Source organism: Raphanus sativus, chromosome 5, assembly GCF_000801105.2.
Source record: "Raphanus sativus cultivar WK10039 chromosome 5, ASM80110v3, whole genome shotgun sequence".
Taxonomy (NCBI): Eukaryota; Viridiplantae; Streptophyta; class Magnoliopsida; order Brassicales; family Brassicaceae; genus Raphanus; species Raphanus sativus.
This window is the reverse complement of record NC_079515.1, coordinates 15,607,972-15,631,303: the sequence shown is the minus strand read 5'-3', so window position 1 is coordinate 15,631,303 and position 23,332 is coordinate 15,607,972. Positions and strand designations below refer to the sequence as shown.

Here is a 23,332-nt window from a genome sequence, read left to right as displayed (position 1 = left end):
CAATACATGAAGAAAGCTTTGATGTATCCATTTGTGTCCATGTTCATCTTTCAAAATATAGAGTAACGGGAAACCTATTAGCAACTAAGGCTAGCCTTACCCTATAATGTATCATCATATGATTCAAAAACTTAGAAACAACCTCTGGATATTTTATCAGAGTAAAGTTGTCAGATTTGACATCAAATCTCATTATTATACGTGTATCATCAACGCAAGCTTCATAATACAAAACTCCATTGAAGCATCTCCCACGTGAGAGATATTGACGATGTACAAGGATATATTTGGTTATTGTTCTTTATGATTCGTGAGCTCCCAGTGTAAGAACATGAGGCTATAGGGAATATTGGTTTATAGATAATACCTTGTGTTTACCCTGCAACGGATCATACCCTAAATAAGAACAACAAAATGGCCTTGGCATATGTTTATTGTGATTTGGTAAGGCGGATTTATCAAATCATTATAGCTTGTATAGTAAAAACTATAGACATAATATGACCTTTTCAGTGATACGGTGAGCAGAAGACTCGGTGATCTCAAAGAGGACCGAAATGGATAAAATATGGAAGTGTGACAAAAGAAGATCAGAGCTTTGACACACAACCAAATCTTACTATCCATTTGGCAGGAAGTACTCTTGAGAGTATCTTCAAGGTTAGGTCGAGAGGAATATGATCTGGTTGTGATCTATATGATCATCATCATGTGTTTCTCTCTCTACCTCTCTCCTCTTCTCCTCCAATTCTGCATCCATGGCTGATTTCTCAAAAATATTTAGTTAGTTAAACTTAGTGTTTTCTTGCACCATGTGCAGAAATAAAAATTTTAAAATTTTAAATTATATTTCAATATAATTTTATTAATTGTACATTTTATTATTTTAATAATATTTATTTTTTATTTTTAATTTAATTATATTTAAGATTAAGATAAAGTGAATAATTTTTTATTATTTAAAATTATATTTAATAATCTATATGTATATCTTTAAAATTATAATCTTGAAAAGATTTTTCAACTATTTATTTTGGTTAAAATGTATTAAATCAAATTCTATAAAATTGAGAGAATTTTTTTTGTTAGGTATATAATTATCAAAAACATAAAACTAAATATATTTCTAAAGTTTGTAGATATTAAAAATAAACTAATGGTACTGGAATTAGAAAATTACATTTAAAAACAAAAAAAACTGCATAAAATTTGCGGTTTGTCCTTGGCTTTGGTTATCCCTGTCCTTCTCTTGTGTGCTAATTTGTGGGGTATATGGGTTTGTGAGCAAATAGTTCTTAGGGAGAATTACCAATTGTGACTCAAAACTTGGAGTCAAACCCAAAAGAGTACCCCAACTTGGGTCAAAGGCAAAAGTAACCTAAAAGGCTATTGAAATTACAACTATCTCCTTGTGAACAAACAAAAAAACGGATTTTTTTTTACGTTTCTACCCCTCGCAAGTCGTCTGTAAACAGACGACTTGAAAATAAGTCGTCCAGACGACTTTAAGTTAAGTCGTCTGGACAGTTATTCTTAAACATAATTTAAAATTTTTGTAAAAAATATTTTGATAAGTGAAAAATTGGAATTATGTAATTAACATATGTCTTAAGAGATATAAATTAATATATAACAAATTTCAATTGTTTTCAGCCCAGATGAGTGAAAGTAGTGAGTCATGATATTCTTTAGTTTATGTTTCATCAACATATGTTGTAGTATTGTATGTGTTCTTAGGGTTAGATTTTGGAAAGCATTAAAACCGTTTTTGAAAATTTTTAAAATTACCTAGGCGTGTTCATTTCTGTGTATAGTAAACACTATTGAAGTATAATTTGATTTTATAACGTGGTTAGTAAGTTAATTTAGTCATTTTAGTTTAGGGGTTCATTTTAGGGTATTGGACGACTTAATATTTAGTCTTCTGTTCCCAGACGACTAAATATTAGGTCGTCTGATGTACATTATCAGCCAGAATAAGTCGTCTAAACCGGACCAAACCTTAAAGTTTACCAATGTACTTTTAAAGCTAACCGGATTATTTACCCAATATATAAGGTGATTTTTTTTTTTTTCATTTTCCGCGAAATTCAGAAACCCTAACAGTTCTCTCTCACCGGCGATATCAAAGGCGATTCGAATTCCCACTATTTCCGAACAACCATCGTTCTCAACGTCGGCTATCTATCTCACTTCATTCTCACCGTTGTCGCCGCAGCTTCTTCTAACCCTAGCGCCCCCGCTTCCACTATTTCCGAACAAACCGTCGCCCTCGCCACCGTGCTCACCAACGTTCTCACCGCCGCTTCCTCTAAACACTAGCTAGCACCGCCGCTTCTTCTAAACCCTAGCGCCGCCGCTTCTTCTCTGTAAACCGTAGCGCCGTTTCTCTGTAAACCCTAACGCCGGTAAGTCATCAAACTCGTGGAAAAGATGAACATAAAACATTGTCTCTTTCAATTTAATCATTCTCACCGTTTCACGTTTATTTTTTCAGATCTATAACCACAATGACGATTACTCCAACTCCTTCTGCGACTAATCAGGTCCGCTTGAAATTTTTCTACTGGAAGACTTGTAAGTAAGTCGTCTGGAAAGTCTTCAACCTGGACGACTTAGTACGTCCATTTGGAAGACTTTCCAGACGACTTAAATATAAGTCGTCAACTAAGTCGTCCAGTTGGACGACTTTCTAGACGACTTATATTTAAGTCGTCTACTAAGTCGTCTGGAGTAACAATTAAGGCGTGATTGATTTAGCTTGTGTTCTGACTTCTATTGTTGTCTTTGATTATTTTGCAGACGAAAAGGATGGATATTTCAGAACTCCCCCGTAGGTTATACACATTAGGGGAAGAGCCAGAACCCCACAATAGCATTTCGTATCATACGGATAACACGAAGTTGCATACTGCTCTTAGGGAAGCTCTCACCGATGCTGAATTTGAAGAGCTCAAGGAGTCGAGATTGGGAGTTTTCATCAAGTTCAAGGAGCAGGGATTTGGTTGGGCTTCAAGGCTGGTTCACTACTTGCTCGGTTTAAAGCTGGACATTAAGAAGAAGTACGAGATGTGGTGTCTCGTTGGTCCAGAACCTGCGAGGTTTTCATTGTTAGAGTTTGAAAACATCACTGGTCTAAACTGCGAGTACATCGAGGACCTTGAGACACCAGAATGTGAAGTTACCCCAGAGATGGTTTCTTTCTGGGGGATGATGGGAGTTCATCTGGAAGCTGGGCCAACTACTGATCAGATAATAGCAGCACTGAAGAGATGCGGGGATTGGTCCAGGGAAGATCGCAAGCGACTCGCGTACCTTTCCATCTTCACTGGATTCATTGAAGGGAGAAAGTTCTCAAGCGCTACACGAGCTGTTCTGGCAAGGCTAGTGATGGATTTAGAACGGTTTGAGAATTATCCATGGGGGAGAGTCGCGTTTAAGGTGCTGATGGACTCTTTGTGGAACAAAGATATTACTGGCTGTTACACCGTGGATGGGTTTATACAAGTTCTTCAGGTCTGGGCGTACACAGCTATTCCGGGATTGGGTGCTAGTATTGGTCTACCCAGAGCAAACAGTCCGTCTCCACCGATTCTGGCTTACGAGGACAGCAGAGGCCGCAGATTCATGAAAGCTGCTATCTTGAGTCAGGTACCTTTCCATCTTCACTTAATTAAGTTGTCTGGAAAGTCTTCCAGCTGGACGACTTAGTAGACGACTTATTATAAGTCGTCTGGAAGGTCTTCCAGCTGGACGACTTAGTAGACGACTTATTATAAGTCGTCTGGAAGGTCGTCCAGCTGGACGACTTAGTAGACGACTTATAATAAGTCGTCTGGAAGGTCGTCCAGCTGGACGACTTAGTTGACGACTTATAATTAAGTCGTCTATTTAGTATTTTGTTTCAAATATCTAACTCGATTCTTCTTCTATTTACTGCAGACCCGCGTGATCAACTTTGTTGAGAAGGACATTAGTGAAATGTGGCCAAAATGGGACTCTGAGGTTGAGGACGTGCCCGCGGAGAACATCATTAAAGTCATGTATGATCGGAGACCGTGGAAGTGGACCATGGATTGCTGGGAAGTCACTGGTACAAAACCTAAGTTTGTGACTCCATCGAAAAGAGCCAAACAGATGGTTGTGGTGGAGGTGGAGGAGGAGGAGGAAGACAATCAGAGACCTCGGAAGAAAGCTTGTAAAGAGGCTCCTAAAGAGGCTAGAGAAGAGGCTCCTAAAGAGGCTAGAGAATAGGCTACAGAAGAGGCTAGAGAAGAGGCTAGTTGGGTGACCAGAGAGGAGTTAGAAAATATGTTCAAGGACTTAGGTGACATGATGAAAGATGGGTTTAAGAAGTGCATCAGGGAGATTAGGAAGATGTCCGATAGATTGGAAGCTGTGGAGAAGAAGGTTGGTGTCACCAATCAGGCTACCCCTCAAGCCAAAGAAACCGGGGTTAGTAACAAACAGCCTACCCCTCAAGCCCCAGAAACCGGGGTTAGTAACAAACAGACTACTCCTCAAAAGGATCAGCCTACACTTCAAACCAATCATCCTACTCCTCCCACCAATCATCCTACTCCTCCCACCAGACAGCCTGCTACTCAAAAGGCAAAGCCTACTCCTCAAAAGGCAAAGCCTACTCCTCAAGCGAAACAGCCTGCTCCTCAAACGAAACAGCCTACTCCTCAAAAGGCAAAGCCTTCTCCTCAAAAGAAACAGCCTTCTCCTCTGCCCAAAGAGGTTAGTATCAAATCCTCTCCCAACAAGAATTAAGTCGTCCAGGGTCTTCTAGTTGTCCAGACAACTTTTATTTAAGTCGTCCAGGGTCAACTAGTCGTCCAGACAACTTTTATTTAAGTCGTCCAGGGTTAACTTGCAACTTTTATTGCAGAGATTGTTGCCGGAGGATACAGCAAATGAGGCGATCTCGGTATATAAGATCTTGCCGGATGATAAAGCAGATGGTGTCACCTCCAAAGAGATTGTTCCTCTCACTTCCACTGACCAACCGAGCTTCGCTTCCAACGATCAACAACCGAGCTTCGCTTCCAACGATCAACAACCGAGCCTGGTTGTATTGGACAAAACAGCTCTCACTGCTGCTGTGCGTGCAAGGAGTAAACGAACGAAGAAACCTGCTCCCACGCAGATATCTTCTTATACGGCAGAGAGAAGGAAACTCCTTAGAGTGGGAAAGTATAATCCATTTCCCACACTAAACATACCTAAGTTGAAGGAGCTCGCTGATTGGTTGAAAACTGATCCGTAAGTGATTGCTTTACCCATAATAGCTTGATTTAGTCTACCAAAACTGATTACTTTTTTGTTTGCAGTGATTATTTAACTAAGCTAGAGGACAAACCACGTACATCACCAACTTGGTGGTATCATAACCTCCGGACACCCAAAGCATGGCTGGAAGACGTAGTAAGTCTTCTGCTTATCTTTAAGTCGTCTGGTAACTTGTCTTTATATAGATTTGTAAATATATAAGTCGTCTGGAAGGTTTTCCAGCTGGACGACTTACAAATAAGTCGTCTGGAAGGTTCTAACTTGTATTATTTTATATGCAGCATATAGATGCTTGGATGAATGTGCTGAGGCAGAGGTATAAGGAGAACCCACAATGTTTCCGGAGCGAGCGAATGTGCTTCCTGGATCACAACTTTACCCAGTCTTGGAGAGAACAGTATCTGTTCTTCAAAGCATCGTCGTCTGATCACAATGGTTTAGGAAGAATGCTACCTAGTGGGGCGGCGAGTTTGTATGACGGATCAATGCCTTCATTTTGCCAATCAAACAAGAAGTGGGGGGAGGACATTGATGATATCTATGCGCCACTGAACTTGGACAACAAACATTGGGTTGCTATTTGGATATCGATCCCTAAGAGGCACATAGTCGTCTGGGACAGCATACCTTCAACTACCATACCAGAAAGATGGGATGAGATAATGGAGCCTTTTCTCAAGATGGTCCCTTATCTGATTGTGGAGTGCGGAGACCAGATGCATGGGTTGGAGCGATACACATATGAGAGACTGCTGAAAGATGTACCCACGGCCAACAATGGTGATTGTGGCGTGTACGCTGCAAAGTACATTGAATGTCATGCTCTTGGGGTCCCCTTTAGCCCTAAAGACTTTGCTAGGTCCAATGCGAAGACTATGAGGGATAATATGGCTGTGGTTATATGGACGGAGCTTGTTGATCAGCATTTGAAAGATAATGAGGATGGTGGTATGTTTGTGGGCATGTATGATTAGATACACAAATCTAACTTGTATAGATTTTTTAACTTGTATAGATACACAAATCTATTTGTATATTTGAACTATTTGTATACACAAATCTATTTGTATATTTGAACTATTTGTATACACAAATCTATTTGTATGTTTGTGGGCATGTATGATTTATTTGATTTTCTAACTTGTATAGATTTTCTAACTTGTATAAATTTTCTAACTTGTGTAAGGTTTTCCAGCTGGACGACTTACAAATAAGTCGCCTGGAAGGTTTTCCAGCTGGACGACTTACAAATAAGTCGTCTGGAAGGTTTGGACGACTTACAAATAAGGTAGTCTAAAAATAGTAGAAGGTAGTCTAAAAATAAAATACACTGGACGACTTCGTAAAAGGTCGTCTGAAAAAAAATACACTTGAAGGGATAGTAGAAGGTAGTCTAAACACTGGACGACTTAAATACACTGGACGACTTCGTAAAGGTCGTCTAAAAAAAATACACTTGAAGGGATAGTAGAAGGTAGTCTAATACACTGGACGACTTCGTAGAAGGTAGACGAAACACTGGACGACTTAGAAATTAGTCGTCTGGACGGGTAATCAAGACTGGACGACTTAAATTTAGGTCGTCTGGACAACTAGTCAACTGGTTGTATACATTGTGGTTTCGTATGGCCAGTTTCCTTGCAGTTTGAGCATCTCCGTGCCCTGTGTTTCTTCCTGGGTTTGTGTCCTCTCATCCTAGATAGCTCCAACCAAGATTGCCATCTTGATTTCTTCTGTCTCTCCGGACCACGCTTTACGTTTGGAGGAAAGCATTCTCGTTCCTCAATATGTTGTGACACGATAGGATATATATTCTCTGAGTATCCTGCATACAGATGATTCTTTGAGTAAAGTGGACATACAAGTGTGTCGATATGCACACCAGCATGTGTTCCAGCTGCTATAGCATGAGAGCAAGGTATTTTCTCCACTCCATAGACACCACAATCACACTTTACATGTTCCAAATCAACCACACAGTCCATTTTGCCACCTTTGACAAAGAAACGCCATCCATCAATTGGTTCGACCGTCATCGTATCCGCTAGCTCTGATCGAACAGCAAGCAAGTATTCAACACCCCGGCTATGTACAGTTGGGAGACTCAAAGCATCTTGTCTCCTTTTCCAATACCATTTTCCTAACTTCTGCCTTATGAACTCCAGCAGGAACGGAATCGGAAATCCTCTTGCTCGCTTCAGTGCGGAATTAATAGATTCAGCGATGTTGCTTGTTTTTATGTTGAACCTGTTCCCTTACAATAAACCCTTGACCATAGCTTGGCGTCGGCCTTCTCCAAATATGTTGCAAGTTCCGGGTTTGCACTCCGTATCTCAGCCATGTACCGGTTAAAATCGTAAACCGTGTGCGCATAAGCAGCCCCTTTCACCAAGTACATGAGATGTTTCCCTTTAAACTTTTTGACAATGTTATCTTGAAGGTGATAATAACATATTCCTCGGGTTGCCCAAGGAAACACCTTCTCACACGCACTTTTAATGGCCGCGTGCCGGTCAGAGACTATCACCAGAGGCTTGTCATGAGATATACAACTAGCCAATTTTGTGAAAAACCATTCCCAAGAAGGTTCATCTTCAGCATCCACGATCCCAAAAGCCAATGGGAATATCTGAAAATTGCCATCTTGTGCGGCTGCAACTAACATAACACCTCCATACTTTCCACTTAGGTGAGTTTCATCCACCACAATGACCCTTCTCTGATACTTAAAACCTTTGATAGAAGCTCCAAAAGAGAGAAATAGATACTTAAATCTTTTCTTAGAATCAAGTTCTATAGCCGTGATAGAATCAGGATTTGCAATGGAGATTTGCTCGAGATATGAAGGCAGACGCGAATACCCTTCTTCTGCTGATCCTCTCACAATTTCTGTGCATATAACAGTGCTCTGTATGAAGTGGTGTAATCAAGCGTCATGCCAAACATGTTCTTCATTGCATCAGTGATATGTTGTGGAGTTATCCCATCAATGATCCCAACACGATCAATGAAAAGACTACCAACATACTTTGGAGTACAGTGTCTCCGCTGAGCGATTCGGTCTCCAATTGAGCATAAATGTTTTTCCACATACTTTGTTACCCAAAACGTGTTTGGCCCATGTTTCACACTCGCTCTGATCTTCCATCCACAACCGCTAACCCGACATATTGCCACAAGGAGAGTTTTTGTTGATTTGTATATTCTGAAAGAAAACCTACCCCTCACTGCTGTCAACCGCAGCTCTGAAAGCAGTGCATCCTTGCTAACAAAACTCTGGTTGACATAGATGCTGGTACAATCCGATTTTCCTCCTTCAATAGCATTTGTCTTAGCATATGTCTTTTCAATTTCTTCAAAACAAATATTATCATCATCTTCCTCGTCCTCATCTAGAATCTTTCCATAAAGACTGTAATCCCCACCATTCTGATCCGTTTCACCAACAATAGTGTTATCAGCATCCTCCTCCCCATTTTCCTCCTCCCCATTTTCCTCCTCCCATCTTGATTTTCATCTTCAACAGACTCATTATCACCAACATCTTCAAAACATTCATCAGCCTCATCATTATCACCAACATCTTCTTCCCATTCACCAGCTTCATCATTATCACCAACATCTTCTTCCATTCACCAGCTTCTTCTCTTTTCTCTGAAACCGTTTCCACCTTGCTGCGGCTTGATACACAAAGACATATTCTATGCGTTTTGAGTATCTCGAGCAAGTTTCGAACTTGTCTATCACTTGTAACATGAATGGGAGGACTGCCTGGAGTCATCATCATTTCTGCTGGTAATGAGTAGCTAATCTCCACAGTCACTGATCTCATGTCCAGGTTATAATCTTCTTGAGCCATTGCAACAAGTTCAGCATGTGTTGAATCTTCATTCAATAAAAACAATCTTGCTCCTTTGAGATCATCAACCACAAAATCCAACGGAAATCTCTCAACAACCATTCTCCATACACTGCATGTAACTTAAAAATCATCTGCAAATATTCAAAATAAAACACATTAGTAAACATAGAGAAAATGAAGAAGTTCAATAAACATTATCGCAGACGACTTAGATTTAAGTCGTCCAGAAGACTTAAAGGTAAGTCGTCTAAAGAGGTCACTTTTGCAATTGAAAATTAAAAGGGACGACTTAATTCTAAGTCGTCCGGCTTTGTTTGTTAAAAAAAAAATTTCAGACGACTTATATATAAGTCGTCTACGAAAAACGGGCTAGTTTTGCATTTGACCGAATCGTGTCAGATCTTTGACTATTTCTGGACGACTTATAATTCAGTCGTCTCTGGAAAGTAAAAATTTCAATATTTTATTCAAACTAGACGACTTACGTGTAAGTCGTCCTAGGTTAGTTTTGTAATTGAAAAATAAAACTTGAAATTTAACTTTCTCCAGACGACTTAACTAAAAGTCGTCCAGCTAGACGACTTAATTTAAGGTCGTCCGGGATAAGCAAGGTTTGGACGACTTAATTGGGAAAAATTCTGGACGACTTTGCTTTCCCCGGACGACTTTAAATTAAGTCTTCTGACGGGACGACTTTATATTATGTCGTCTGGTAAAAGTTAAATTATGAAGTTTTATTTTTCAACTACAAAACTAACCTAAGACGACTTACACGTAAGTCGTCTAGTTTAATAAAATATTGAAATTTTAACTTTCTGAGAGACGACTGAATTATAAGTCGTCCAGAAATAGTCAAAGATCTACACGATTCGGTCAAATGCAAAACTAGCCTGTTTCTCGTAGACGACTTATATATAAGTCGTCTGGAGTGTTTTTTTCAACAAACAAAGCTGGACGGCTTAGTTTAAGTCGTCCGTTTGACCAGAAGACTCATCAGTAAGTCTTCTACATACAGATGACTTACTTGTAAGTCTTCTACGCGAACAGATTTTGAAAAAAATTCAAATTCGTACCTTAAACTAGGTGAGATGACTTCGTTTGCACACAGGGTCTTCTCCAACCACCCAGAACCTCAAACGAAAGCAACCGTAAGTCAAAACGAAAGAAATATGGCTCTGTCAACCATCGACCATATTTTGAATCAAAAGCTTCAGTTTTTTGGATGAATATGGAGAGAAAGTGAAAGAAATGTTGTTTTTAGTTCATAACAATTGAAACAGAGAGAGTGTAAAGAGATTTACGTGCATTAAAGGGCATTAAAAGCTCCAAACAGTTCGTACAAGGTTGTTCCCACTATTCATGGCAGTGGCAATATTGTAAATAGTTTGAAGAAAATAAGGTTGAGACAGTAAAGAAGCCATTTTCGAAAAAAAAAAAGGTTAATGGCATTTTCGTAGATAAAATGCAGATGTGGGGTTAAAAACTCAAAAAAAAACGAGTCAAAAGAAAAAGTTAGTTTTCTGTTTGAATTCAAGTTTTGAGACACTTTTGCAATAAGCCCTAGTTCTTATGGCTTTGAAGTTTCACTAGTGGCTTTGTCTCTCCCTGTTCTTCCAGAGGTGGTTTTGTATCCGCTGGCTTATTTTCTCACTGTGGAATTGTCATCAATCTCCTAAGCCTCTAAGTCCAGCAGAAGGTTCTACTAAAGCTAATGATGTACAAGTGAAGAGCACGTGACTTGAGTTTATGAATTAATCCATAAGAAGACAAAAGAATCATTATTTTCAAGTGATCTTATCGTCTTCTCCGTCAAGGGCTCGTATAACAGAGCAAGATCTCAAGATGAGATGAGAGAAAGAGATGAGATGAGATGAAATGAGAGAGCAAGAGATGAGAGAGCAAGAGAGAGAGAGAGAGATGTGATTCTCGGTTTATCTAAGCTCGAAGCTTGATCTTCTTTCTATATTATACTTGTTGTAACTCGGATTAGATGTAATAGGGAGGGGGAGAAGAGGAGGGAAACCTCCGGTGATGTACACTGTAATCACAACGATGGTTGAGAGACCGTTTCTCTCCCGGTGAGTATAACTCCTTCTCCGGTTACCAAAATATCATGTGTTATTTCTTTATGTTTGATTGATGCTTGATTAGATTCATTTAGGCTTGAGATGATTATTGAATTTAGCCACGATTACAGGATGAATCCTCAAAACTCACAAATGTATTTTAACTATGTATGGTCTTTTGCTTCTGTTAATGAATCTTCAGTGTTGAAAAAGATCGAACTACAAAGATATTTTTGAAAGTGGCGGCATTTTCCCTCTGGTTATAACTCACAACGGTAAGGCGTTAAGAAAAGTAACAAGAGATCAAGAAACCTTGCATTTTGTAAGCCATATATAATAACAAAAAACATTCATTGAATTTTTAGAGAAACATAAAAAGCTAGAAGAGAGAGAGAAAAACATGCGATATCTTTCATTCCAATCCATAGTAGAGATAAAAAGGATTGTTCAATAAAGAAGAAATTAGTCACAAACTTGTACAGTTCACTATTATTGATAGAAGAATGTGGAGGATGAAGAGTCAAACCCTTCTGTTCCACTCTCACCAAGAGTGTTTTGATCCACAAATCCATCGAGCTCAAAGGAAAATGTATCCATGTCAGCATGCGCCAGATTCCAATAGCTATTGGTCTCCGGAATCGTAAGTTCAGCTCCAGAACAAGTACTTGGAGGAAGCGGTGGAAGCTCATGATTACAATGCTCATCATTAGTGTTCATAGACTGATAACCACATTCAGGCTCATGTGTCCATCCATTGTATGAGAATTCAATAGAGTTTTGGTTTTGGTTGTTGGTGGACAAATAGAGATTATTGTTGTTGCTGTTGTGAGGAGCTTCCAGTTGGCTTGGAGGGTTGAATAATTCGGAAATGAAACGTTGTGATTCATCAGGAGAGATGAAGGAAGTTACTGAGGAGCCACGAGGCATATCTGAGTAGACAAAGTTGGTCTTAGCAGTTAAGCCTCTTATAGACCTCGCGGCTCTATCATAGGCCAATGCAGCCTCTTCGGCTGTATCAAATGTACCTAGCCAATGCCTCTCTTTTGTAGCCGGGTTTCTTATCTCAGCTGCGTATCTTCCCCACGGCCTCCGCCTCACTCCTACATACTTAATTTCTTCATTATGTTGTTGAGGTTGCGGCTGCGGTTGTTGCTGCTTTTGCCTATGACTCTTTTTTGATCTAGAGGAAGAAACGGCATTTCCATTACCATTGAAATCCATATTTAATTAGTATACTGTACTTTCTTTTACACTCGAAATGTGAAAGATAATCGCATTGATGGATTTGGTAATGTGGAACTATGGAAATAAGTGTGTTTAAATAGATACGTAACTTCACTATGTGGACCCTCTCGTTTATTCTAAAGTTCCTTTTGAGAAAATTTTAAGATACAAAAGCTCTGTCACATGGAAATGTGCAAAAATCAGAGATGATCATCAGTCATCACCGTCTAATCATATGATTGACAGTGAAATGAGTTTGTGGCTTTTAGGATCGGCCCAAGCAAATCATGTAAGATTATGAGCCAATCTGCAATGGATTTTTTTCCTCTTTTTAAAAATCTTCTTTTTTCTCTTATTTTCTTTTACCTTTACGCATGCTATTATTTTTGGAACTGTGAGATTCTTTGTTCCTACTTATGATCACTTGAAGTTGTACCCAGTGGCGAACATACATAAGAGTCTGGAAAGGGCACTTGCCCACCATAAACTTTTTAAGTTATTGTAAATTTGTCAAAAAAATTATTTATATCTCTGTTAAAAATTCAATTTATAAAGATGTTTATTTGTGTTTTATAATTTTGTCCGGGATAAATAAAATTCTAGTTTCACCCCTGGTTGTAGAATGTTTTGGTTTTCAGTCATGAACTTCGATAAAAGAGAGATTTTCCATTCGACTTATATATTCTGAAATTTCGTCAGCTTATTATCCTACGTCATTTTTATTCTTTTTTTTGTTTTGTTTTTGATTTTCCATTGTAAATCGGTGTATCTTTTTCCATTTTTGTTTATGTGCGTATAACTATGACATTTGAGTTCTACATGCATGTCAGTTAACTAAGAATGTTTTCTTAATCTTATGTGGTATACATGATCTGCACAGGGAATCACACTGAATTATAAATTTATGACCACCATGCATATAAAAGATGGTCAGCAACGTCAACTGTTTTATTTCTGGTCAGCTTCAGGCTGAATCTTGTCGAGTAAAACGTGTTTAACTTTAATTCACACTTTATTAATTCTACTATGCTGCAACATATGGTAATATATATATATATATATATATATAATCTATTTGGTTAAAATGGAAGCTAGAGTTCCAGATTTAAGATCTAATTTAACATTTAGTTACTCAAAAAAAAGAGATTTAAGAACTAGGGTTTTGTTCTAATAAATAGATAATTTGATAAATAAGTCATCTACATAAAATAATAATGTAAGTTAAATAAAAGATAAATCTAAAAAGTAAAACAACAAAATATCTACTTTTTCTTTTCTGTTGCTATTTACATAATTTCTCAGCTATTTCTGCCGTTTACCAAATTGAGTCTAAAACTAGTATGCAAAATTCTCCTTTCTTCATTGTTTTAATAACAGAAACAATATGTGAACTTCCTTAACCTTCTTTATTCTATGGTTTTTCGAGTAGTAAACCGAGTTGCCTAACCATATATGTGCCATTTGATCCAATGATGGACTAATCACATGCTTTATAATACTCATGATTGCAAGCCCTGCCCTGCAATTTCTCGGATCCAAATGATTATTTTCACATCTTTTCATCATGGTTTATCCGATATTTAATTGTTTACATGATTTTGTGAGGACTAAAAAGCAATTTATATCATTAGTATAGGCACTTTGCTATACAAAACTATTTATTCTTGTTTTCTTATTTTTATTTTGTGGCGTTTTCATATGACTATCCCAATGCTTTTATGATTAGTCGCATAAACTTGAACATGTTCTTTATCCACGAAAGAAAATAAACTACATATGCATCATATGATATTATATATATATAAATATATATTATTATTATTATTATTATTATTATGTTTTCGGTTGTACGTACGATCGATTTTACAATAGAAGATTTATGAGTCTTACTGAACGTAAATAATAAGCTTAGTACATATAGTTTTTAACTTCTTCCTTTTTGAGAAAATAATATAGTTTTTAACTTTTTTTTTTTAACTTCTTGATTGCTTGTATACGTTCATAGGTTTATGCACAAAATCAAGTTTTGTTTTGGGTTAGAAATTTACCAACATCAAATCAAACACAATAGTTTAATTTAGTTTACTTAAGGTTTGATTTTCTTTTGGTTGATCGTAAAATCTATGTCATTAGTGTTGTCAATGATCGTTTTCCGGTTTAAATTTGACTTATAACAATGAGTTATTCTTAGGTTTACTCCCTAAGATGAACCTATAGGTTAACCAACCAATAGTGTTTGAGTATTTGATATTTAATATCTTTTTAAAACGGAAACAAAATTTAATTTCCAAACTATATTATATTTTAAAATTAAAAAAAATACATAAAAATAGTAATAGTTACAAAAAATAAATAAATTAATATAGTTAAGCTGTCAACAAAATATTAATACCTATACCCTAAATCCTAAAATCTTATGTAAATTTTAAACCCTAAAATTTTAGGTACACCCTAAACCTTTTGATAAATCTTAAACCCTAAATCATAAATATTAAAAATTAAATATTAATAACACTAAACCCTAAATCCTAATCACTAAACCCTAAACCTTTGGATAAATTATGAACCTTTGGATAAATCATAAACTCAAACAATATATGTTAGTCGGTAAACCAACAAATTCATGATTTATCCAAGTGTTCGGGGTTTATCCAAGGAGTGATTAGGATTTAGGGTGTGTTATTGTGTTTTTTTAATATTTATGATTTAGAGTTTAGTATTTATCAAAAGGTTTAGGGTTTACCTAAAATTTTTGAATTTATGATTTAGGGTATCAGGTTTAATATTTTACTGAAGGCTTAATAATAATAATCTATTTATTTTTTTGTAACTATTACTATTTTTATGTATTTGTATTTTTTATTTTAATCTAATTTGGAAATTCAATTATGTTTCTTTTTTCAAAAGATATCGAATATCAAATACTTAAACACTATTGGTTGGTGAACCTAAACAAAGCTAATTACGCTCATGCTTTAAAATATAAAGCTCGATTAAACGATATAATAGCGTTGATTCAATCATGGACATATTATGATTCTCACTTTTTCCTCACTTTCATATTAGAAAATCAATTTTCTACACTAGTTACCACGTTTTGCCACGAGAAGCCGTGAAATGCTACAAAAAATAAGATCGTGGATATACGACCATAGCAAAAATCGACCATATAAAAAACACAGCAAGTTACCACGTTTTGCCACAAAACTTTTGTGGCTATTTTAACCACATTTAGTCACGGAATATCCGTAACAGATCTTAGCCATGAAATAAATCGTAGTTAACTGTGGTTATTTGAAAATAAAAATAAAATCAGTTTAAAGAAACAAAAAAAAATATACTTTTTGTTTATTGCAGTGGTGCTAACGATAAAAATATTTTTTTTTTGTTAATTACAGCAAAAAACAAAACAAAGTAAAATATATGCATATATTATAGAGATACATATATTATCTTTTGAAATCTGGTACATACCTCACTTGTATCAGAATCACCACTGTTCCATCCTCAAACCACTCTTTCTTGGGTGTCATGTGGTAAGAACAATTTGTGTTCATGATCCATTCTTGTTCAACCAGATCTGTAATATTCAAGGCTTCTGCTGGATATAGGACATTCACACGCTTGACCTATGTTCCTTTTAGCATAGCAGACTCTCCTCTTACTGTGGTGATGGGGCCATCAAACCAGTAGCTGAACCGGAAGTTCCCCAAACTGTCCAAAACAACCACCTAGACGATACCAGTGACATAGGTCCAGTCCACGGCGTATATCTCGACAACCAAAAGGACTTTTGGAGTGAAACAAATTTGAATGGAGTCTACACTCAAGAAGGAGTCCAGCCCAATTTGAATTTCCAGAAAAGCTTACCAGACCAAAGAGTTATGGATTTTACAAACTGGAGGTTCTCCAGCCCATCCAGTTGCGAGTATCAGACTTTAGAAGATGATTTCAGCCCAACCATGAAGCGGTCCTTTCCAGAATCAATCATGGGTTTCAAGAGGGAATTATTATCTATCCAGAGAGTCCATAATCAGGCGAATTGGTTCATGGAATACCAAGATAAAATCAATTTCCCAAAACCGATCAAACCGACATTATTTTGGGAAAGTTGCCAACCAATTCGATTTGGTCCAAACCAGACTTATCTATGGAAGCCAGGAGATCATTTTAACCATCCAGAAGACATCCAAGACGTCCTCAGCTGCACCAGCACCCAGGAGATCAGGAGGATCTTCATTTGCACAAACCTTCCATTTTTGGCAGCATGGACACTAAATGGTTTAAATGAGTTTCTACTGATTTTTGCTCAAGACCAACGGCCATATTCTTCATCATGGCAACTCAGAGACATCTCAGGAAGACTCCTTGACCGTGGCTACATCTAGAAGCTGTCCAGATACAAGATCAGATCAAGTTTCCCCTTTGAAGAGAGCATAAATCAAACTAAAGGCTATTTCTTTGGAGCCATCAAAGCCTTTGCTTCCAAGAGTTTTATTTTGATTTTATTTGTTTCCTTTAGTCAATTTAGACTGTTAGAATGTCCCAAGGTCGAGCCTATATAAGCTCATTTAGTTTGTCTTTGTTAATCACCCTTGAATTTTATGAATGAAAATGCAGTTTTCTAATTTTCTTAAAACTATTGTTTCAAGTTTTTAGAGTTTGTGAGAAGCAGCTCCAGACCAACCAGGCTTATCAAAGTCTCCTTTCACAGAGATTTGTGGTGTCTATTCAATCCATTTCGTCCATCATCCCATCTGGTTGAGAGATTCAATCAAACCTTCATCCGCAATCCACTTCAATCCATCATTTGATCAAGCTGAGAGTGATACACATACAGCAGCTTGATTCCACCATATATATCCTTTATATTTGTCTATTTACTCTGATTTATTCTTCATATCATTAGCATCTCATTCATCTTCCATTTGTTTCTGTTTTGTTTCATAAAAACTCATTAAAATCTATCTTCTTTGATTTCAGGTTGAACCTGAGTTCATCAAGTCTTATAGTCTGATTTCCAGGCTGTATCATTTGGTATCAGAGCTCAAGCTCCTGACTAAGGTGATATCTATCCTTGCATTTCATATTTGCTTGCATTTGTTTTGTCTTTATAAATCAAAAAGCCATAAAAACAGTTTCTGCATCTTTGTGTTCTTGTTGCATTCAAAAAAAAAAATTATGAAAAGAGGAAGACAATTTTATTTTCGTGTAGATCATCTAGGATTCAAGTTTTACTCATTAGCTTGTTTGCATTCATTGCCCAGCTCCATTTGCCATATTTATATTTTGTGCATTCATTTCAAAAAAAAAAGAAAAATCTGCATTTTTCATTTTTTTTTGATTCTTGCATTGAAAAGTTTAAAAAAAAAGCATATCATTTTAATTTTGTGCATATCATATTTGTTTCATCATTTTTATATTTGCATTTATAAAAAAAAAAGTTGTTTGCATTCATTTAGCTAATTGTTTTCATTTTTCAAAAAGTCAAAAAAAATCTGCATTTAAGTTGTTTCCATTTCTGTTTGCAAATTGCATATCAAATCTGAAAATTCAAAAAAAAAATCATCCTAGTTATTGTCATATCATATTTGTCTCTCCATTTCGTGCTTGCATCAGAAAGGAAAAATAAAAAGTTTTTATTGCATAGTTTATTTCATATCGGTTCATAATTGCATTTTTCTCGGTTTAGTTTAAGTTTCATTATTGCATTTGGTTTATTTTGGTTCAACCAGAACTTCCCTATTCTTCACTTGATCTTTGAGAGTGTTTTCAGGAAGCCATGGTAGGAGAAACACACAGCCAAAATCAGATGGCAAAGAAGAACCAACATTTGACAGCTTTGCAAGAGGTTGAACATATTGCTCAGTTGAGGAAAAGAAGAAAGACACAAGGCCAACGTCCACAGCCAGGAGAAAGAAGATTTGGAGATGCACCAGAGGCTGTCTATGTCGAGCCCAAGCCACCAGATCCTTCAAGGATCTATCAAACTCCAATTTCTAAAACCCACAACCATCATGTGTTAATTCTCGGTTTGATTATAACTCTTTTGCTGATAAAATTAAACTCTTTAAATTTTCAGAAAAAGAGGTTATCTTAGATGGGAGAGGAACCTTGATGAATGGTTTCACTACAACAACATCTTGAAGGAAGAAAGGCTAGCTTATGCCATTGATCATCTAAAAGGAGATGCCTTTAAATGGTGGGTTCAAGAAGTAGATGATAGATGGTTTTACAAGGAGTCAACTATCAAAACGTGGGGAGCACTTAAGAAAGCCATGAGGTATGAGTTTGCACTAGATTATACAAGATCTCAGATCAAGGAGCAGTACTCAAGGAGGTATCCAACTCATGGTTCCCAAGAAGCAAGAGAAGCTGCCCACAAAGAGGGTCAAAGAAGCTTGCCTCAACAAACCAACTTTCAGCCAAACCAGGGGCACGCCATTGTCCATTGCTTAGGCCAGAAAAGTGACATCCTAAAGGTCATGGAGGTGAGTAAAAACGTCAGCCAAGACACCTTGAGCAGACCCAAAGAAGAGCTAAACAAACCAGTACTTCAAGCAAAGGCTATGGTAAGTCCAATACTTGATAAATTGGTTTATAAATCATCTTCCACTGGTATGATCCACTTGTCTTTGTCCAAGGATGATATGACAGGTCCTGAGGTCAAGAAAGACACGATCTCAAAGTCCTTGTTGGAATCAAAAGTTGTCCATGATTTATTTCCAAGAAAAATGGAGATTCCAAACCAAAACAAAGAAGAGGCATCAACCCAAGGTAAGTCTTCTAACTTTAAAAATTTAAAAGATCAGACATGTTATAGATGTCATAAAAAAGGGCACTTTGCTGTAGTTTGCCCCACTAAGCAAGTATTGAAAGAAACATCACTAGAAACTAAAACTGAATTGTTTAAAATGAGTGATAGTTTTATTCCATCTGATTTGTTGATTCCAAATTCTTGTATAATGCACTTGTCTTTGTCAAAGGGTATTGTAACAGGAATTAAGGAGCATGAACTTTAAAAGAGAAGACCCAGTCTACCAGCATGGCATTGGTAAAGAGGAGGAAGCCATAAGTGAGGCTGGAAGAAAATGATTTGTTGCTTAAAGAAGCAAAACCAGTAATCAATGTATCAAACCAAGGTAAGAGTTTAACATCACCTTTAGATACTGGTCTAAATTTTTATATTCTTGGTACATGGATACCAGATGAGAGCTTTATGCTTACTGAAGTGCCAAGGGCCGAGCCAGACCATGAGCTCAATCAAAATCCACACCACAAGTGGAAACCAAAATCTGAACAAAGAATTGTTCAAGTGCCAAAACCTGAGGTAAATTTCACTATGGATCAGAATGCTATTATTATTTCCATGATAAGATTGATGCACTTGTCTTGTCCAAGGGAAAGTGAAATAGGTACAGGAGACCAAGGTGAGAGCAAGCCAAAGAAGGAAATACAATTTCTTGCTTCCACAGCTGAAAGTAAGGTTCTTTGTTCTTTGTTTTCAACAGTTTATAAATTCCAATACTTTGATATAATACACTTGTCTTTGCCAAGATGTTTTGACCCAGGTATAAGCAAAAAAAAAGGCACTCCAATTCGTGGTAAAATCTTGCAAGAAAAAGCCTTAACCATGATGTCAATAGATGCTGTCCAGAAACTAGTTCAAAGAGATGTTGAACAAATGCCATTCAAAGTCAACATGGGTAAGAAAAGTCTTCTCAATTTTAAAATGTCTTTATCACTTGATTTTCCAGATGTGATGCACTTGTTTTTGCCAAGAAATTTTGATCCAGGAATAAGAGAAGTAGAAGTTCACATCAGCCAAACACAAAAGGTGCAAAGAAGGCAGCAAGCCAACACATGTTTCCCAAAGAAGAAAATCATTTTTTAACTTGTGGAAGCTATCAAAGTAAGTCTGGAAATCTCACATTTTGTTTATAATTTTTCAACCACAGATATAATGCACTTGATTTTTATCCAGAATGTTGAGATTATTTTAGGTTGCAAAGAAGAAAGCTTCAAAGAGATCCCACCAGATTATCTTGTGTTGCTAGGAAGATCAGTTCCAAGGAGGGACAGAAACGTGGCTACCAATAATCTGAAGGACCACCCACTCCAGAAGAGATGCAATGACCATAAACATAGCAGAGGCGTGATCCTTTCCTATCTTCTCAAAGAAGAGCCACCAGACACACCATGCATCACCAAACCAAAATTGTATCACCAAGGTAAGGTTCTAAACTCCCAAATGAGAATGAAACCTGACTTGCTCTATTGTGGTGTAACAGGTTATCCAGTTTTGAGGTCAAAACTTTCACAAGGGGGAGGGAATGATGCGGCCATCAAACCAGTAGCTGAACCGGAGGTTCCCCAAACTGTCCAAAACAACCACCTAGGCGATACCAGTAACATAGGTCCAGTCCACGGTGTATATCTCGACAACCAAAAGAACTTTTGGAGTGAAACAAATTTGAATGGAGTCTACACTCAAGAAGTATTCCAGCCCAATTTGAATTTCCAGAAAAGCTTACCGGACCAAAGAGTTATGGATTTTACAAACTGGAGGTTCTCCAGCCCATCCAGTTGCGAGTATCAGACTTTAGAAGATGATTTCAGCCCAACCATGAAGCGGTCCTTTCCAGAATCAATCATGGGTTTCAAGAGGGAATTATTATCTATCCAGAGAGTCCATAATCAGGTGAATTGGTTCATGGAATACCAAGATACAATCAATTTCCCAAAACCGATCAAACCGACATTATTTTGGGAAAGTTGCTAACCAATTCGATTTGGTCCAAACTAGACTTATCTATGGAAGCCAGGGGATCATTTTAACCATCCAGAAGACATCCAAGACGTCCTCAGCTGCACCAGCACCCAGAAGATCAGGAGGATCTTCATTTGCACAAACCTTTCATTTTTGGCAGCATGGACACTAAATGGTTTAAATGAGTTTCTACTGATTTTTGCTCAAGACCAACGGCCATATTCTTCATCATGGCAACTCAGAGACATCTCAGGAAGACTCCTTGACCGTGGCTACATCCAGAAGCTGTCCAGATACAAGATCAGATCAAGTTTCCCCTTTGAAGAGAACATAAATCAAACTAAAGGCTATTTCTTTGGAGCCATCAAAGCCTTTGCTTCCAAGAGTTTTATTTTGATTTTATTTGTTTCCTTTAGTCAATTTTAGACTGTTGGAATGTCCCAAGGTCGAGCCTATATAAGCTCATTTAGTTTGTCTTTGTTAATCACCCTTGAATTTTATGAATGAAAATGCAGTTTTCTAGTTTTCTTAAAACTATTGTTTCAAGTCTTTAGAGTTTGTGAGAAGCAGCTCCAGAGCAACCAGGCTTATCAAAGTCTCCTTTCACAGAGTTTTGTAGTGTCTATTCAATCCATTTCGTCCATCATCCCATCTGGTTGAGAGATTCAATCAAACCTTCATCCGCAATCCACTTCAATCCATCATTTGATCAAGCTGAGAGTGATACACATCCAGCAGCTTGATTCCACCATATCTATCATTTATCTTTGTCTATTTACTCTGATTTATTCTTCATATCATTAGCATCTCATTCATCTTCCATTTGTTTCTGTTTTGTTTCATAAAAACTCATAAAAACTCATAAAAATCTATCTTCTTTGATTTCAGGTTGAACCTCAGTTCATCAAGTCTTATAGTCTGATTTCCAGACTGTATCATGTGGTGTAGTCTTTTGTCTTATCATGATAAGCATTTCTACTGGAACAGTTATTTTTAAAATGTCCTTCTTCCCCGCATGAACAACATCCCTTCTTTCCCTTTGACATTAACTTTGATCTATTTATGTTCTTGTTTTTGTTTGAACCTTGATCTCGACATATTTGATTGATGTCACTGAATTTGAGTAAGAGGCACTCCGTACCTCGGCGAGTTACACACAAATCTTTCTTTTCATTTTATATAGATGCAAAAGTTAACAATCCAGATTTCCTTTGGAAGAGCACATCAGAAATTCTAAACTTTCCTTTTATATAGCGAGGATTTGATGAAACTCTCACCAACGATTGTTGATGTTTTCTCAATCTTTTTCATTGATGGAGATGAGAAGAAGAGGAACAAAAGAGAAGAAAGATGAGAGAGGAGAAGAGGAATCATGGTAAGGCTACATTATTCTGGTTCGATAACTGGCTTCGTATGGGAAGGCTTCTCAACGTTGCAGGTTCATCCGGCACACAAGTTTTGGGTATACATCGCTAAGCGACGGTCTCGGAAGCAGCCTCTGGTGGACAATGGAACATACGTCGATGTCGTGGCTATCACCTACGGGCGATGATAGCCTGCACTAACTCTGTTCCAGCTCCGACGGAGGATGCAGCTGACGATCGACGTCTATGGCGTCATGGTGATGAGGATTACAAACCAGTCTTCTCGAGCAGAGCAACATGGAAGCAGCTTCGGGTCCATAGCCCACGGCTGGCTTGGTGCAAAATAGTATGGTTCCCACAGAGCGTACCACGATTCGCTTTCATAACGTGGTTAGCATTTCAGGACAGGCTCTCGACGGGAGCAAGAAGCAGAGCATGGGGTTGCGTACAGCCGTGCCTCCTTTGCGGAGAGCTGGACGAAACCCGTGATCATCTCTTCTTCGCGTGCCCTTACTCTTTTACAGTATGGATCGACTTAGTGGGGTTCATATTAGGATCTCGTGTCAATCCCGACTTGACTGCGACCATTGTTTCTCTCCTATCCTCTCGTAGAAAGGAGATAGATACATGTCTCTTGAAACTTGCGCTCCAAGCTACTATCCATTGGCGTGAACGGAATAGCAGGCGCCATCAGGGCTCTCCCCTTGGCTCGAGCCAACTGGTTCGGTACATCGACAAGACCATCAGGAAC

At 37.6% G+C, this 23,332-nt stretch overlaps 2 protein-coding genes across 2 annotated transcripts; one reads left to right on the top strand and one right to left on the bottom strand.

Annotated features, from left to right (window-relative positions):
- Window positions 1-2,601: 2,601 nt before the first annotated feature.
- On the top strand, window positions 2,602-6,406 carry LOC130494881 (uncharacterized). Its single transcript, XM_056985706.1, has 3 exons — window positions 2,602-3,675; window positions 5,407-5,430; window positions 5,577-6,406. The coding sequence occupies exons 1-3, from the start codon at window positions 2,812-2,814 to the stop codon at window positions 6,267-6,269; spliced, it is 1,581 nt and encodes a 526-aa protein (XP_056841686.1). The 5' UTR covers window positions 2,602-2,811; the 3' UTR covers window positions 6,270-6,406.
- Window positions 6,407-11,712: 5,306 nt separating this feature from the next.
- On the bottom strand, window positions 11,713-12,509 carry LOC108830262 (ethylene-responsive transcription factor ERF087-like). Its single transcript, XM_018603864.2, has one exon. The coding sequence runs from the start codon at window positions 12,442-12,444 to the stop codon at window positions 11,713-11,715; it is 732 nt and encodes a 243-aa protein (XP_018459366.1). The 5' UTR covers window positions 12,445-12,509.
- Window positions 12,510-23,332: the final 10,823 nt, after the last annotated feature.

What these genes read in the sequence shown, in the direction of transcription:
- LOC130494881 (XM_056985706.1), top strand. Translation starts at nt 2,812, where the DNA reads ATGGATATTTCAGAACTCCCCCGTAGGTTATACACATTAGGGGAAGAG. An exon ending in CTTTCCATCTTCACTTAATT is followed by an intron (nt 3,676 to 5,406) that starts AAGTTGTCTGGA and finishes AACCTCCGGACA; the next exon opens with CCCAAAGCATGGCTGGAAGA. An exon ending in AAGCATGGCTGGAAGACGTA is followed by an intron (nt 5,431 to 5,576) that starts GTAAGTCTTCTG and finishes TTTTATATGCAG; the next exon opens with CATATAGATGCTTGGATGAA.
- LOC108830262 (XM_018603864.2), bottom strand. Translation starts at nt 12,444, where the DNA reads ATGGATTTCAATGGTAATGGAAATGCCGTTTCTTCCTCTAGATCAAAA.